General features: G+C 38.6%; 1 protein-coding gene across 1 annotated transcript; it reads left to right on the top strand.

Moving 5' to 3' along the window:
• Positions 1 to 2974: 2974 nt before the first annotated feature.
• Positions 2975 to 17494, top strand: trmt44 (tRNA methyltransferase 44 homolog). Its single transcript, XM_024288685.2, has 11 exons — positions 2975 to 3549; positions 3622 to 3739; positions 5069 to 5288; positions 5357 to 5425; positions 5616 to 5723; positions 7082 to 7153; positions 8320 to 8426; positions 8698 to 8881; positions 10169 to 10505; positions 14713 to 14829; positions 17092 to 17494. The coding sequence occupies exons 1-11, from the start codon at positions 3219 to 3221 to the stop codon at positions 17325 to 17327; spliced, it is 1899 nt and encodes a 632-aa protein (XP_024144453.1). The 5' UTR covers positions 2975 to 3218; the 3' UTR covers positions 17328 to 17494.
• The last annotated feature ends 449 nt before the right edge of the window (positions 17495 to 17943 follow it).

Raw genomic sequence — 17943 nt, 5'->3', positions numbered from 1 at the left:
GTGAACACAAACTAGCATGTTGTACACAATTGAACATTTTGTGGATGCAATTTAGCATTTTATGCTCAAAAGAGCATTTTATGGGCACAAATTAGCATTTTGTACGTGCAAATAGCATTTTGGTGGCATAAGCTAGCATTGTGTGAACACAATTTACCATCTTATGTGAATGTGTGTGTGGATGGGTGAATGGGTCCGTGACTGTGAAGCGCTTTGGGTCCTCGAAGGAGGGTAGAAAGCGCTATAAAAGTATACGCCATTTACCATGTTTTGCACAAATTAGCATTATGTGGGGCATTAGTGTGCTCTAATTGTATCTAAGTATCCTTAATTCTTAGTACTAATTTGTGGCCACTAAATGGCAAAAATTTGTGTAGACAAAATGCTAATTCGTGTAATTGTGTGAACTAACTGCTCAATTGGGTTCCAAAAACGCAAATCTGTGAGCACAAAAATACTAACCTGTGTCCATCAATTTTTACCACAAAATGCTAGTTTTTTGTTTTTTGATTGTCATGTCTAAGACTCCTTGTCAAACTCTGATTCGTCATCGACAGCTCCCCGCCTTTGTCATTTTTTATTTCAACGATATGCTAAAAATGTGAATAAGTTTAGTTGTTTCAAACGTTATTTAGTGTTCCCTGTTTGGGACTTTAAAGCTAGCTCTACTGGGTAGCCACATATTTTAACTTATACTGGAAAATGCCACATAACCTGACTGATGTTACATATCTGGAAATGCAAATTGAACTTTTCAAAAAGCTTACAGAAATGCTTTATTTATTTATTTAAATCTTGACAATAACTTCATTTTTCACACTACCCGATTTTATTACAAATAGAAGTTAGTTGCAATAAAACACTTGGTGTGGGTCTTTAAAGAATTCTTCGAAACAAGAAAATGTGAAGTATATAAGAAAATCTTTGAGTTCGGAGCATTTTTAAATCATTTTTGCTTCGTTTTAGAGAAATATTAAATATATTCTAGTGTTATTGAGAGTCAAGTTTGAAAAGAAAGCAAAATGTTGCAGTTTCCACACACTGTTTATCAAAGTTAATGGCAGTTTTAAGTGTATTTTTTTAAAGTGTGGTGTTTATGCTGCAATATTTCAAATATGTATTATGACTCAAAACTATAGTCCAATGAAATCATCTTTCAACAGTGACTAACAGGGGAGCAAAACCAATTGAGTGAATCTTTCCACTTCCATACCGGATGTTACCAAGCAAGTTGAACCGGATTTTTTTTTCTTTTTTAGCCCAACAAACATTTGTTTCGCTCGACGCCAACCAGGCGGCGCAGTGAAGGTCCGTCTACTTCCTGTTACAGTATCTTTCCAATCACTCCTCCCTTCCTGCCTGCCTGACTTACTCGAAGAAGGCAAGAAACTCCAGCGCCAAGGCCGCTCAAAAAGAGCCAAATTCTCTCCTCACTACTTGAAGGAAAACAACATGGTTTGTGGTGACCGACCTGAGGCACAAATCAGGCCCCAGAATGATTCACACACATTAAAAAAACAAAAACAAAGATGACAAATCAAAATGTAGAAAGTATGAAGAGTTTCTGTGACTTCCAGTTTCCATGTCATTCATTATGACTAAAGTTTAGTTGTTTTTTTCTGATGAATTGTTCTTAAAACTTTTTAATACATTAAATCCAGATTATGGAGTTTATCTCATTCCATCGTGGGTAGACCACCTTCTCACCTGAGTTTCTGCTGTTAAAACATGGTTGTGTTGGTTTGGTGAAGTGGAGCAGAAGAACGGATGATGTTTTTTTTTTTTTTTTTTGAGGTGGTGCTCACAGTTTTGCTTCAGGGCTGGGTTGTGTTCAGCCTGGGAACATGTGTCAGGACAGAATCATTCTTTACCTCTTATGACACTGTGGAACCAGAGATCATAGACGAAACTGATCATTGTTGGTTTCGGAGTCAGGTTCGGTGAAACAGAACACCGAAAAAAAACAAAAAACATTTATGATCAGGTGTTGCATGACAGGTAAAACTAAAGGAAGACTTTATGCTGCTCATATGTATGTTTAGTGTGACTAAAAATACTTTTACAGAAGAAGTACTGTTTAAGAGCCTATAATGACAATTGAAAAAAAAAATTAAGTAAGTTGAAATAATGTGAATTCAATAACAGGATTATTTTTTAACCAAAGTATATCTACTAGAGAATTTTTTAAATAATTCATTTATGAAATCAATACCAGCTGCAAAGCTTTGAATGTTTATTTAGACAGTAAAGAGGTATTGAAAATATGTAATGACTTTGATATCAATAAATTCAATAGAGCTGCTACAAATCTAACCCAAGATTACCATATACCGATCAAAATTAGGGAAACAACATACTATTTCAAAAAATGTCATTATTTTTTCAATAAATAAAATACACATTTGATTTTCTGCTGAAATATATTTTCTATCTGTTTTTTTTTTCAATTATTTTTTGGGGGCTTTTGTGTGTGTTTGTTTATTTGTCTGTTGTGCCACCAAATTCATTATTGCCTCTGGGTCTTTTGAAACCTTTGCCAAAAAGTGGTCTATGTAGACTTAATGTATACTAAAAGGGAGGCAGTATATTGGAAAGGTCCTTTTTAAATACTTTACTTCTATAAAATGTTCCAATGTAGCTTGAAGAAGTATACACTACACATACATATATAGCAAGTAGACTTGCTATGTTTAAACTCAAGTACACTTAGTAAAATATACTTTAACTGTACCAGTTTTTGCTGATGAAATGCATTAAAGTTGCAAATAATGGTTTTAGAACATTACTTTTAGGATTATGAACCAACAATTAAATTAAAATATTAAAATTGATCATTTCTCAAAAGTAAACTGTTTAGTCATAACTTTTTTATATAAAAAAGCTATGATTTTAATATATAATTTGCTTTGACGGAAACACACATTATTGTGCACACTGCCCCCTAGTGTATCATATGGAAATGTGCATGCTGTCGCTCGGTGACGTCACCAACCAGCGACAAAACAGAACTTTTAACCGATTTTGTTGTGTTTACACTTAGATTATTGCTTAAAAACGCGTAATTCAGTTTCAGTATCGCTTTGAATAACATTTTATTTTTTATATTTCAGTTTTTTATATTCAATAGTCCTTATGGATAACTTGTAGAGAACATAAAAGCCGGTGTTAGCTCATTTGTGCCCCAAAGACATGAGGTGTTCGGCTCTGACTGTCAAGCGATGCCCAAACTTTTCCACCTCAACTTTCCGGGGAACTGTTCGACTCTCCCGCAGGGCTTCTGGTCCGCTGTCGACGTGTGGATAAAGAAACCTCACGTTGTCAACAAGCGTCTTTGCGGAGTTAAAGAGACCGACAGCAAAGACGTGTCCGCCGAGGAGCTGCGGCTCTTCCTGGCCGACGATGGGCTGCACGAGGCGGTGATGTCGCTCTGCTGCAGCCGCGGCTCAGCCACTCACCAACCGGACAGTCCGTGGAGCTTCAGCGTGAGAACTTTCATCCCCAAAACCAACTGTTACGGACAAAATCTGCAAAAAGAAGCCGTGCTGAAAGGTAATCTGAAATGCAGTTAAACGTTATGGTTTATTTATGAGGCTTTTGTTTATTTGTTTTGATTGTGTTCAGACTTTGAAAGGGAGCAGGTGACGTTCATTCCGTTTGAGGAGGATATAGAGGGGAAAGTTTCATTCAAGAGGAGCAACATTTACCAGATCCAGCTCTGCACTGAGACCAGAGAGGACTGGTGAGTCTTCAAACTGTGGCGCGTGCTTTCACCGCACGTGAATGATTGTAAACACTAGGAGCTAGCTTTATAGTTTGGCTACGTTACCATTTATCACATCTATAAAAATAAATACATATACTTTAAAGATCTATAAACATTAATCAAGTGTAACCTATTCACTTCTGCATTGTTTTAATGTTGTGCACAGTGACTGTATAAGAGAACTGGATTGAGTGAGTGTGACGTCACACAGGAAAATGGCTACCTTCTTGCACCAACTAAATGAAGGCAATTCAATTGCTTTGCAGAAGTTGCCATCTTGGAGCCAGATGATGTCAGCTAACAGGGATTGGTCCTGGCTAGTCTTAGTTTCTATGGCAACCAGTCCCACCAATCAGGTGTCTTATTGAAGCTACTCAGTCCACTTCTCATATACTGTCCATGGTAGAAACACCCATCTTTCCCACAGTACAATGAAACGAGGGTAAAAGTCCCTCGCGAAACGCAGAAGAAAAAGAAACCAAAAAGTCAGATCTCAGTCTGATATGCAGCCATTGCTCCAGTCACACAGGGCCAGCTTCACCCTGATCCTTTGGTCAAATGACACCGGCTCCGCCTGGTTTACACAGTGCCATTTATGCACCAGTAAACCTGGTCACAAAAGGTTGACTCTACCTTGGTTCCAGCGTATACACAGGGCCGGCTTCACTTTGTTTTCAGCAGATACACAGAGCCGGCTACACTTTGGTTTCAGGAGATACACAGGTCCGACTCCACTTTGATTCCAATAGATACACAGGGCCGGCTCCACTTTGGTTGCAGCAGATACACAGGGCCGGCTCCACTTTAATTCTAGCAGATACACAGGTCCGGCTCCACCTTGGTCCCAGCAGATACACAGGTCCGGCTCCACCTTGGTTCCCTTTGGTCATACCCGGTTGGCTCCGCCCCAGTTTTCCCAGTCACACAGGTCTTGTTCCTTCCCCGTAGACTCGGTCACACAAAGCACGCTGCGCTCTGGTTTCTCTGGTCACAAAGGCTGGCTCCTCCCTGTCGTCATGGTCACACAGGGTCAGCTCCACCCCTCTGTTACACCTGGTTGGCTCCACCCATGTCCCCTTAGTAACACAAGGTTGTCTCCGCCCCATCACAGTTGGCAAAGATTTTCTCTTTAACAAATAATTACAACTAAATAAATGTTCAAAAGATTAATTTGAATTGAATCCAAAGATGTCTCTCTTTTCTTCCACTGAACCTTTAGTATTTAAACGATGTATCGCCACAGTTACCATCTTAAGTGTGGAAACCAAACTTCCTCTTTTGGACTGAAGCCTCCGTCCTCCTCAGGGCTGTGGAGCTGCACGTCCTGACAGAAGACGGCTGGGTCTCTGATGGCGTCGCCCGGCCCAATCTGTTCTGGCTGTCCTCGGAGCTTCTGCCTAAACTGGTGCGCTGGGGCTCCGAGTCCAGGAGCAGCGAGTTCAAGAGCACGCTGTCCCTGCTGCCCGTGGAGAAATACAGCATCACGTACCAACACCTGAAGGAGAAATACAGAGCCATGGTGAAGGTGAAGACACAGAGGAGCTCTCAGATGGTTTCTATGTTCAAGGAATATTCAGATGTTATTTCTTTCAGGTTTGGCCTGAAGTCACGGACCCAGAGAAGTTTGTCTATGAGGATGTTGCTATTGCTACGTATCTGCTGGTAGGTTCAAACAGGATCTTTAACATTTCCTTCACACTTAAGTGGTGGTTTTGGGTTTCACCTGTAAGATTGTTGATACTTGAAGTTCATTAGTCAGGCTCAGGTGAAGAAGCAGCAGGTGCTGCTGGAAATTGGATATTACCAGCGGGAGCGAACGCTCTTACAGCGCTGTTCAATTTTGTGTCCTCAGGTGCTTTGGGCCGAGGAGACGGCGGAGAAGAACCTGACGGCCAGACAGTCCTTTGTGGACCTGGGCTGTGGAAATGGCCTGCTGGTCCACATACTGACCAACGAAGGGGTGAGGCTCAGGCTCTGGAGTCCAGAAACGGTTTATTCGACTTTCACACACTAAATTCTGTGTTTTTGAAGTTTCTCGTTTGTTTAAAAAATTGCTTTTTGCAGAAAACTTTTCATTAAAGAAGCTTTGAAGCTCTCAAATTACTGCCAAAAGACACAAATATAAACCAAAAAAAACTTTCTAATTTAAATCCAATATATTGGTTAGTTTCTATTTTTATTTAAAAAAAAAGTCCTTTGAGATGTTTTTACCTTAAATAAATGTATTGTTCTTCTTCATACAGTAAAGTTTATAAATTTATTATTTAAAAATAAAAGGGAAAAACAATTTACCATAGAAGAAAGTGTATAAATACACATTTTCTTCACAATAAAAGCATGCTGAGGTGATCATGTTTTTGATTAAATAATAATAATAAAAAAAATCTCTTTAAAAATCAACTTTTATTTTTGGCTGCAGACAGAACCCCCCCCCCCCCCCATAAAAAATGCTCTAAACCATTTCTACCAATTTATTTCATATCAAGATTATTTTTTTCCATTTACATCTGAGTTACACTTCATTTGAATTTAAATAGATTAAGTCCATCTTCTGAAGCCTTTTTGAGGTCACATGGTTGCTGGAGCCTATCCCAATTTCGGTACACTGTAAAAAAATGAAGAATTACATCAATTAACAGAGGCTCTGGAATTTGTTACTTTTAAAATGATTAGTTTTCATCAAATTAAAAAAATTGAGTTGATGGTTTAGTCAATTTAAAAATGTAGTTTCATAGAAAAAATATATTTTTAAGTGAAACAGATTACAGAGCTTTATTTAATTGATCCAATGTTTCACTTTTTACAGTGTAGGACAAGGCGGGGTACAGGCAGTCAATGTTCCTCATGTGCATTCTCTGTTTTCCTCTCTCCCTCTCTCCCCTTCTCTCTCTCCTCTTCTTCCATCATAAGATTTTTAGGATCTCAAAGTCTAACCTCCAAGAAGTTACACACAAAGTTTCATGTATTTTGTCAGACAACGTTCTGTTTTGACCCAAAGAATCACTCGATAATGACTAAAGTTTAGCCTCAAACTGTTATTTTCATCTTAATTGCAACTAGTCCTAGCTGCATTTAAGACTCCACAATCAGTCTGACTTGGTTTAGAAGATGTTCCGTCCCCTCTAAGACGTGACGGTTTCCATCCTCACTGACAGGCTAATCGATGACACGGGCTTATTCAAAGCCCAGGTGAGGAGACTTTATTCAATCTTACCAGCTGGGATGCAGTAAACATCTCGAGCAGAATTGGAATTACACAGAGCAGTGAGGGTTTTGAGTGTGATTAGCTGTTGACCGTTACACCACCTCGTGTTTTAGCACCCTGGAAAAGGCATCGATGTCCGGAGGAGGAGAATCTGGGACATGTACGGCCCTCAGACCGTTCTGCAGGTGAGTGAGCCGCATGAAAAGTGGGACACTGAAAGGCAGTAAATACAGTAAACACATAACCTAAAGTTTGATGAAAGAAATAAGGCTAGACGATACATGTTTTCTGATTAACTGCAGCATTTCTATTTAAGGAATCAAATTAATTTGTTAAAGTAAAATGTTTTGTTGCTAAAGAAACAAGATATAAAATAATAAACAATATTCTGGCATCCAGTGGATACATTTATTAAGTAGTTTAAGACCCACTCCTATGAAAATTGTGTTCTTATGGCATTTTTTTAAGGTATATAAAGATAATTAAGCTAAAAATTGCATTTCTAAGTATTCCTTTACTCAGGTAGCTGTGAATCAGGAGCTGTTGCAGGTGTGACGTAGAAGCTACTACGGCAAGCCACAAGGTCCCCGTTTCACCCCATTCTGATGCATCCACTTGTAGATAACCAGATCCATGTACATCCTTGTTTTCTTCACAAAACTGTTCGGCTAAATAGCTCAGATATTACTCACCATTTTTGTTGCGCCGATAATGTTAGGTTGGGGGGTGTGTGAACTACTGCCGCTCTACAGAAACTATGTCCTTGAAACCATCACAAGTTTTTTTTTCTATTTTTGGCTATAAAATGCATAATCATAATAAAATTAATTTTAATTTCGACTAGATTGTCATAATTCTATGTATTATAGTCGGTAAATGGTGCTTCAATTCTTTTGTAAAAAATAAACTGCATCCACTGCTGCTTTGTGTAAGCAGTACAGCAGGCGCATTTACAAAATGTACCCACTTATTAAACATAAAGCAGTCAAATGACTGTAAACTTTTTCTTTTTAAGTGTATTGCTTCCAGTTTATGTCATCTATTACCGACTTGGTTGGTGTAGTTGATAAGAACCCCCGTCTGGATGCACTTTTTGTTCAAAAACTTTATTAATTAGATGATCACGATTTGTCCAAATGGATCAAACATTAAAAATAGTTTTGGTCAAAGCTATTCATAAAGGTTTCACAATGTTATATCACACAGTGATGCACCAAAAAGCTCTTAGAAAAACCTGTCTCCCCCTTTGAGAAAGCTTCCCCTCTTTGCTTCTGAATGTATTCATGCCGCTTTGCAAAATTCCACCATCTCAGGGGCTTTTGCACTTTCCGGGGCGTCTTTCTATTTTTAGGAAAAGGCAATTACTCCCAGCGAGACCTTCTTATTCCCCGATACAGACTGGCTGATTGGGAACCACTCGGACGAGCTCACGCCGTGGATCCCCGTCATCGCAGCCAGGCGAGTAATCAGGAAACGCAATCTCACTTGGCGGCCCAAGTGCCAGCTGATGTCTCGTCTTTGGAATAACATTATGAAGGGAAGATGATATGAGATGTGCGTGTATGTGTGTGTACTGTGTGCTATGGCAACCACCGGGTGGCGATGTTCAGCCAACATGAACCTCATCTGGAGATCATTTCTAGGGAGAATCTTGTCAAATCATTACAGATCTTTACAAACTTAATTATTCTACTTTTGAAATTTCTCTTTGTGGGTTTAAAAATTGCAGGTCGTCTTATTCCTGTCGCTACTTTGTCCTCCCCTGCTGCTTCTTTGACTTCTATGGAAAGTACCAGAGACGTCAGAGCAACAAATCCCAGTACAAGGAGTACATCGACTTCATCACCGAAGTCAGTCAAGTCTGTGGCTTCAACACCGAAGAGGACTGCATGAGGATACCCTCCACCAAAAGGGTAGGCTCCTCTCAGAGACCAGGAGGGGCTTTGGCGTAACTTGGGTTTATGCGTCCACTTTCAATGAAAAGTCTGAGCAAACATGTATAGACCAGTATTTAGTTTTTAAGACAAGTCGCAGGCTCTACGTACAAATCAGGCTTTTATTGATCATTCACTGAAAACTGGGACCAATCAGGGATTAGAATTTGGCAGTGAGGTGTGGGTAGCATCCCCTTCAGAGCCTCTTCCTCTTGTAGGTGGCGGACGAGAGCTAGTAAACAGTAAAAACACACAAAAAAAAAGAAGAATCTGGTGTCTTGTGCTGGTCCAGTGTGTACATCAGCAGCTGGTTATGTGCTTATAAAACTGTGAGAAACTCAATCGACACAAGGGACCAAAATCCAAAACACACTTTAGGTCGCAGGCCGAACCTGATAAACATTTATTGAACACACAAAAACTACACTTTTAAAACTTTAAAGCTGTAACTTTTTACCATAGTTATAAACTAGATATATAGCGTTACCTGTGAAAATGCTAGTTTGAATACTGTAAGGTGAATTTGGCTAATGAAAGCGATAGCTGAAACCACTGAAGCGAATAGCTGATAGCCAACTAAAATATTAGCTAAATCCCAGATTAGCCAAAAAAAAAAAAACTTTGGTTAGCCAAAACAGCTAGCATGTAGCTGAAAAAAATAGCTAAACTATAAGAAGCCTAAATTAGCCAAAACGGCTAGCATGTAGCTGAAAAAAATAGCTAAACTTCAAAATAGCCTAAAAAACTATAAGAAGCCTAAATTAGCCAAAACAGCTAGCATGTAGCTGAAAAAAATAGCTAAACTATAAGAAGCCTAAATTAGCCAAAACAGCTAGCATGTAGCTGAAAAAATGCCTAAAATAAATCTTAGTAAATTTCAAAATAGTCCTAAAAGCTAACAGAATGTCAAGTTTTGAAACTTTAACCCGTAACTATGAATAATAAAACGGCAAGAATATTATTCCAGAATAAATCAGCTTTAACGTTAAATAGCTTTCAATATTTTACTCTCCATAAACATTATATTTTGTCAACATTATACAAGATGGAGTTAATAGCAATAAAAGGGCATATAAAATAAATGGATCTGGAGGGCCGGATATATTACCCGACTTTAACACGTGGACTAGAGCGTGTTTGACATCCAAATCGGAGTCTAGCATGACGGCGCTAACAACTGTTCTTGAGCTCATCACCTCTATCAGGTTTTCGTGAGTCTGTTCCAAACCCACAGGGACTGCGCTGACGTTCAGCGTTCTCCTGCAGGTGTGTCTGCTGGGAAAGTCCAGGAGCTACCAGCTGCCCGACGAGGCAGATTGGGAGCAGCGGCGAGCTCGCTACATCCACAGCCGCCGGGCCTCCCCTGGAGTTCAAAGGTCAGACGTAGGTGCTGGCGGGGACTGTTGCCATGGGGATGCGGACCACAGGGACACCTCTGGGAGCACGTGGGGGGCCGGCTTCCAGCCCAGAGACAAAGTTGAAAGGGTCAGGAACTGCGCCGCTCTCCCTCGGGAGTTCATCGACAAAGTTGTCCTGCGGGTCGCTAACGCGCTGCTGGGACAGACGGGAGGCGGGTCCTGCGGGGACTCCTGGAACCGAGGAGGTAACGATGAAGAAACATTGTTTTAATGACTGTCACGCCATTAACATTCCTGTTGTGTCACAATCTGGGAATCGTACCTCTAGTTTAACCCCACGACTCTCTCTTTGAACTTTATGTCCCGCCCTCCTGCACGGCACGGTTCAAAGAGCGCCACAGGCAAAGTTCCACTCGCACGCCACCCACATGTCACCTTTGTCAGTGCCCCCGCACCGCACACAGAGCTGAAACTCCAGTGATTGAAGCAGAGAAGTGTCTGTCAGGGTGAATATGAGTGTAGAGACGACAGGATGAATAATGCTCCACTGTGGATGGTTTATTGTTGTTGTAACTGCTGTGTAGAAACTCAAAGGAAACACAACTTTTTGGAACACAATCGATTAATCGTCACATCCCTACGAACTTTATAGTGATGCAGTTTAGAGTATTAAACAACAATATCACACTAAATATTTAAGATTTATAGTCTTTTTACACTATATAACCAATATTTAAAAAAAATTCTCTACATAACAAATAAGATTTTTTTAAGATGCATTAATTTGTCTGCTCCAGATTTGATTCTTAATTTTCTTTGTACAGAAATAAGAAAACATATAAGCTATTGCATGACAGTGGCTCTTTAAATGCTCCTAAAATAGGATTAAATAAACACAGAGGAGTTTATAGATGATTCTCCTCACTGCTGCTGTTTATAGCCTGTGAATTATGCGCTCTAAACTTGGACAAAATTTCACAGATTGAGTGTGAATCACATGCGTTCTACTGTTAACATTGCAGCAAGTTTTTAATGAAAACATGCTGGAGTGTTGACCAAGGCAGCACATGATCTAACCCTGCTAGGAACTAAAGGTGAAGGTTTTACACATCATTTTTTTTGCTGCATTTTACCTTAAAGACATTTGAAAACAAAAAAAAAGTGGCAGGTGATCACAATTATAGTTTTTTTGTTATAAAATGAACAATTTAGGCATCAAAACTGTAAAAAAAAATGTGTTTATCGTTTAAAATGTATCTACTGTAGTTGTTTCTATTGGATTTAAGCAGAATAGTTAAAGATTGAGAGAAAAAAACGACTCAAACTTTTAAATCTAATTAGTTTAAATTGGTGTGAGTGTTTAAATGTGCAGAATTAGACTTTCGTGTCTGCATACTTTAATCTTGGCTGAGTTGTTTCACGGTTGCACTTCTGGTAAATTTTACCTGGCGAGCTAAAGTCCTGAGTCAATGTTTGTTTGAAATGCAGGATTAGAAACATCGTCATTGGGTGAAGTATGTTTTTTGTTGAAATAGCAAAATAAACCACATGGGGCAATTTCTTCAAAAAACTACCACATACTGTCAGGACCTTTTAGTCACTAGGGGGCAGAACTCCCAAAATTATTAATTGACTTCGATTTACGATTCTGTTTATTTTCCAAATTTTCCATTAAAACAGAAATGTATTTGATAGTAAAAAGCAGTACTTATATTATAGTAGTGAGATGGACTAGGCAGAGGTGAAGTTTTCAGCCACGTTTCATTATTTTATGCACTAAAAATGAGTTGAAAGCAGCTTATTGTCTCTCGGGAAAAAATTAAATAAAACATGAATTCATACGTTTATTATTTATACATATTTTTAGAATTATAATTTAAAAAAAATAGTTTAAAGCCAAATTATTAAATGCTCCATAATTTCATTTTGTTTTTTTTAATTTTTTTTCTTACAGTACATGTTGTTTTTATGATAAATTAAACTCTAATCATATTGGGTTTGTTGGAACTGTCTTAAATCAGTGACTTTACAAGATACATTTATTTATTTATTTAATTTTGTGGAGTCATTATCATTATGATTTTCCTAAACTCTGATATTTCGTTAAAAAAAAAAATCAGGAAAAATTATTATGTCAGGGTGGACATTTTTGAGGTTCTCTCTCAAAAATATCATGAGCTCGTTAAGAACCAATTTCTTAATTAAATTATAAGTAAGTGCAGTTATGGCAAAATAATTTAGCAACAAGTATTTTTTACTTCCTCATATACTTCCTGATTATTCAAGGAGTATTTACCATAACTGAAACAACAGAAATGTTTAGCTCAACATACATTGAAAAAAATACAGTATTTTCGGTGAATTATTATGTTTGTTTAATTGAATATGTATATAATGTTTTCCTCTTAAGTATGTTTTTTTATTTTTTAAATATTAATATCCAGAAGACTTAGAAGACCGCCAAACGCCATTGGAAAACATGGAACCTTTCTAAATATTTTTTCTTCTTACCACTGTCAATAATTTCCTTTTCCAGCTCTGACCTCTTTTCTAGTCTCCAAAGGAACTGTTTCACTGTTACATCAGCTTCTGGCAGTACTAACAACTTTTTTGGGGGGTCAAAAAGCTTAAAGAAAAGTCCAACAAAGCACCAGAGTCAACCATTAATAATCATCTGGACCCAGACTAAGTCCGGGCCCAACCTGCTGTCGATACCGGCCCGCTCTCATTAATCCCCATTTGGACTGGAGGCAGCAAAGGCCAGCTCTAAACAGTGTATCGATATCATATTAAGGCCTGGAGCTCCCTGGTGTCTGAGCGGCTGGAAGCACAGACACTCTGGAGTGGGAGCGTGTCGCATATTTCAGGAGACTTTCGGGAACTTGAACCACTTTGATGTTTTAATTGACAATATGCTGAGTTTAATTATGGTTATTTCAAGTTGTAATGAAAAAATCTAAACAAAAACGATGACTGTATATGGAAAACTGGACTGAGTGACCCCCCTTCCCCGTCGTGTTGTAAACAGGAAATACCCGCTGGTTCAAAAGAGCCCGGAATCCCAAAACCCCACTCATGACCCGTGGTAGTGGTTTCCATGGAAACATAGACTCAAAACGACTGACCAATCGCTCCTTACTGACAGTTTTTAGTCGTCCATATAGGAAAAAAATGGCATCTGAATCATCGACATACATTAATATCCTGGACAAAGCAAAGTGTTGACGTCACCCATAGAAAATGGCTTCTCCGTCACTTCCTGATAGTCAATGTCAACAGTGATTGGTCTGAGTCACGTTTTTAGAGAAACTACTGTCACCAATCAGGAGAAAGCTTGTCGGAAGTCCACACCCCTTCCACACTGAAGCAGCTCGGGAGAATCTGTCAATCAAATGGATAACTTGAATAACTTGTAATAAAGAAAAAAACATCTTTTAAAAAAAAATTTGGATCAGAAAGAAGATGTTTAGAAGAATGTATCAGAGCAAGAATGGTTAATGAATTTCCCCCCAGGGGATTAATAAAGTATCTTGATTGATTGATATATTCTGATAAATAAATGACAGAGAAATGACTATTTCTCTTACGTCTGGGATTTTTGGCTCCTAGAAACCAGTGGAACAGTGATTATACAGTCAGTATTAATTTCCAGTGATTATACAGTCAGTGGTCTGAATTGACTTAATTAGTTGGGACCCAAAGTACGCCACTTTCTATGGATGACATCACACTCACTCAGTCCAGTTCTCATGTACAGTCAACGACCCAAAATGATTGCAACCATGTTTCTGAACCTTTTGTCAGATTATTAACCAGCAAGTCGGATGAGGACAAATCCATTTATGAAAGAAGAGTTGGATCTCTTAGTTTTCTAAAAGGATGTTTTATTCACTAAAAGTCGGCGCTTTGGGGACACGAAACCCTCAAAACATGAGACGTAGTTTAGAGTTTAGAGCGCAGAGTTTTCTCTGTTTATGGTAGAATGGGTTCCAGTAAAGTGTCCAGAACTGGAGACAAATTGACTTTTGCTTTCATTGACTGTTTACGAGAACTGGACCGAGTGAGTGTGATGTCATCCATAGAAAATGACTAGCTTCTGGTTCCAGACAATTCAGTGGCCTTTTTTTCGCAATGTGGTTATATCACCATGTGAAGTTTTAAGTTTTTGTCTAGTTAAGTGCGGTCTGGAAGCAGCATTGATCAATTGATCGCTTTTTTTTGTTGTTTTTTTGTTGACTTACACACAGAAACGACGGCTCTGCTGCTCCCAACAGCTGGAAAGCATCGATTCAGAGCTGCTTTATTAGTCTGAAAAAGGCGACTAAAAATGTTCCCAGAACACTAAATACATTGAATGTAAAAATCGATGGCCGTCGTCTTGCTCCTTTGTCTCTCGAGCCTTTTAACATTTCCCTTCCTCCTCTCCCTCTTCCTCCTCCTCTTCCTCCTCAGGCAGCCTTTCTTTGAGCGAAGCTGCAGGACTGCTGGAGCCGGAAACCTTACAGCTTCTGAAGAAAGAGTGTGGAGGTCTTCAGACGCTCCTCAAGAACAACTACCAGGTCTTTAAAGGTAAGTTAACTCCACATTTATTAGTTCATCCCCTTTTTAGACACATCTTGCAACATTGAATGGAACAAAAAGAGCGTTGCGTGATGTAACCATGGCAATAGTGGGATGTTTTTCCTGATTTCCCACCATGGCAAAGACCAACTTTGAAAAAAAAAGCAGTTTTTTCTAAATGTTAGTTTTTACATTGAGGAAAATTTTAGTTTTTAAGATGTTGATTTTAGAGGTCCTTTCAATGGCTGTACTGCAAACGTCAAACCTTTGATGTCACTTTTTTGTAAGAAATCGAGGCATTTTTCTGGACGATTGATGCATCTGCTGCTTGACAAATCCATGCTATTTCTATATAATATTCATTATTTATAAATATTAATAAGATATTTGTGATGATTTAAAAATCTTTTTGACATTAACTCTTTTTTTCCCAGCAAATAGAAATACAAATGGTCATGGAAAGAGTTATAAAAGTTATTCTGCTCATTCTGTGAAACTATTCCGCCTTTAAAAACTCTGCAAGGATATAATGTTTGTATGTGTATGTTGAAAATGTTAAACAGTTATGCTAAATTTAAAAAGGATTTAGCATTTATTGTTTAATTACATTAAACAGGCTTAATATGAGCCAACTAACAGGTTTTTCTGCGTTACTTCCTTATTAGCTTATTAAGAAAAGGATTTTTTGTTATTGTTTTATAGTATTGAAATCATATATCGAATCAAAACGACTCTAATTGAAGTTTGAGGAAATTGTATTGTTGCATCCCTTAAAATTTAAAGGAAACCACTTTTTTAAGATATTGATCTTAAAAAAAAAAAAATCTGAAGGATTTTCAACGATTGTTTGAGAAATTCCCTCCAGTCTAAAAGTGCGTTCACTCTGAAACGTGATTTACACGTCAAATTCATCGCTCAATGCCTGTCCAAAAATGTGTTTATTAGTTTGATGCTCCTAACGCGTGGGGATGGAGCTACCACCACATGCTTAAAATGTGCTGCTGCTGGACCGACACACCGCGCCCGATGCACAAATCACGTCGCATGACCTCAGATTATGTCTCTACATTGACTTCACATCAAAGTTTCTCGTTCGATGTGAAAGTTTTATAAGTACAGCTGGGTATCGTCAGCATAGCTGTGATAGCTGCTGTGACATTCCCCAGAGGAAGCATGTAATGATAAAAGCAAGGGGCTAAGGAGGGAGCCTTGAGGTACACCACATTTAATTTTGTGAATCCCTGAAAGACCACGTTTTTTTTGTCTGTTTAACAGGATCGGGTGATCACCAGGATCAAAGGCAGCACTTAGATCTAGTAGAACTAATACTGAGATCTGACCGGAATTTAAGGCATATCTAACATCATTAGCGATCTTTAACAGGTTAATCTCAAAGTTGTTATGTAAGAGAAACTCATTCAAGCGTATTTTCTACGTCACAACCATAATATTTTTCAAACATTTTGTCGTCTGCTCCTGATTTACAACAATTTCATTACAGAAATACTCAGAATTACAATATTAAGCTTCATTTTATTTTCATATTTCTTCTCCATCACCAGAAAAATTCCACTTGAACATGTTAAAAACACCAAAATCATAGTTTTCATCAGAATAGGTATTTAATGACATCACTAAATAAATATTTTTTTGTTTTATTTCGTTTTTTTAACTTTAAATATTTTACAGTACTTTTGACGCCTCCATTCTAAAGTGTTGAACCAAAATGAAAACAATAGAATTAGCCTCTGCGAATATCTATTTTTAACCAGTTGATACCGTTTTCCCACATTCTCAGTGAGTGTTGATCACACGCTTCACCTCAAAATACGGCACACGTTGTAAATCGTGGCTCTTTGCTCCGCCCCATATGGACCGCTTCTGCGTCTGCAGATGGAGGCGAAACATCGACAGGCTGTTACCCCGTCTTTGCATTTAGTGCCCTGAATTATGAGCAATAACTGGAGACGGCAACTGCATTAGTCATTCGGACTGACCCCATGACATGCTAAGCTTTTTTTTGGAAAAGCTGATGATTTAAAGTAAAGCAGAGTTTCTAAATTTAGTCCTAAAGGAGGAGAACATGTCGACTGTTCCCATAAAGGTCGTCTAGAAAAGTTTCTGACAAAAGACCCTTTTTTATTAGTGAAATTCTTTAATTTTCTTCATTTCATATAACAATTACATATAGACGTTTACTGCCACTCTTGTCTGTTATTGTGTCCAGTGGAAATGCTCTTATTTTGATAGGAAACTTGCTCTCTCTTGCAGTGGAGGGAGGAGCGGTCTACATCAAAGACTGGCGGGACGCTACGCCGTCCAAGGCGGATAGGCGGAGGAACCAAATCACCCCCGGAGCCCTGAAAACTCGCTCCTGCTGGTTCCACGACCATCACCCTCAGGGCTGCCCCTTACAAGCCCCAAACTGTGCCTTCGCCCACGGGCCGGAGGAGCTCCGACCCTCCAGCAGGCCTTTGAGGAAGAAGATGAAGAGCTTCGTTTCTTGACTTATTTTTTTAATTTGTCAAAGATTTCAAAGAGAAGAGGCTAATTTTTTTTTTTTTTTTAATTTTTACACCAATAACTTGTTTAGTAAACTAAATTATGTTATAAAGTTGTTTTATTTTTTGTCTGTTTAACATGTCAAACATTAAATCATACGTCTACGGTTAAATTCCAGCGTCTGCTTTCAGGACTCTGTCCTCTGCACACGCTCAGTATTCCCATCTGTTCCTCACTTAGACATTTGATTCACCTCAGACGTGTACTTTGAGGTTCACAGACAGGGCGGCGGGTAAAGGTTGGTCCGTGTTGGAACAAAGTAAATGTTAGCGCTATGAATTATTTGTTGGCAGCACTTGAAGGGCGGGCCGCGCGTCGGCCGCTCTCATTGGCTGAGTGTGTCACCACTGTGCCGCTCGGTTAGAAGATACTGTGATCACCCTTTGAGAGAAAAGAATCACACTGTAGGAAGAGGTTTGTGAATATAAGACCAAATATTCAATAAAAACATAAAAACTATGCATATTTAGTTTAACTTGGAAGATTTAAAGGCAAATTTATCTGAAGATATTCAGTAATATGGCAAAAATGTCAATTTTAACTGTTAAAATTAAAAATGAA

The sequence above is a fragment of the Oryzias melastigma genome, linkage group LG18, assembly GCF_002922805.2.
Source record: "Oryzias melastigma strain HK-1 linkage group LG18, ASM292280v2, whole genome shotgun sequence".
Taxonomy (NCBI): domain Eukaryota; kingdom Metazoa; phylum Chordata; class Actinopteri; order Beloniformes; family Adrianichthyidae; genus Oryzias; species Oryzias melastigma.
The sequence above is the reverse complement of the archived record's forward strand: the minus strand, read 5'-3'. Positions and strand labels throughout refer to the sequence as shown.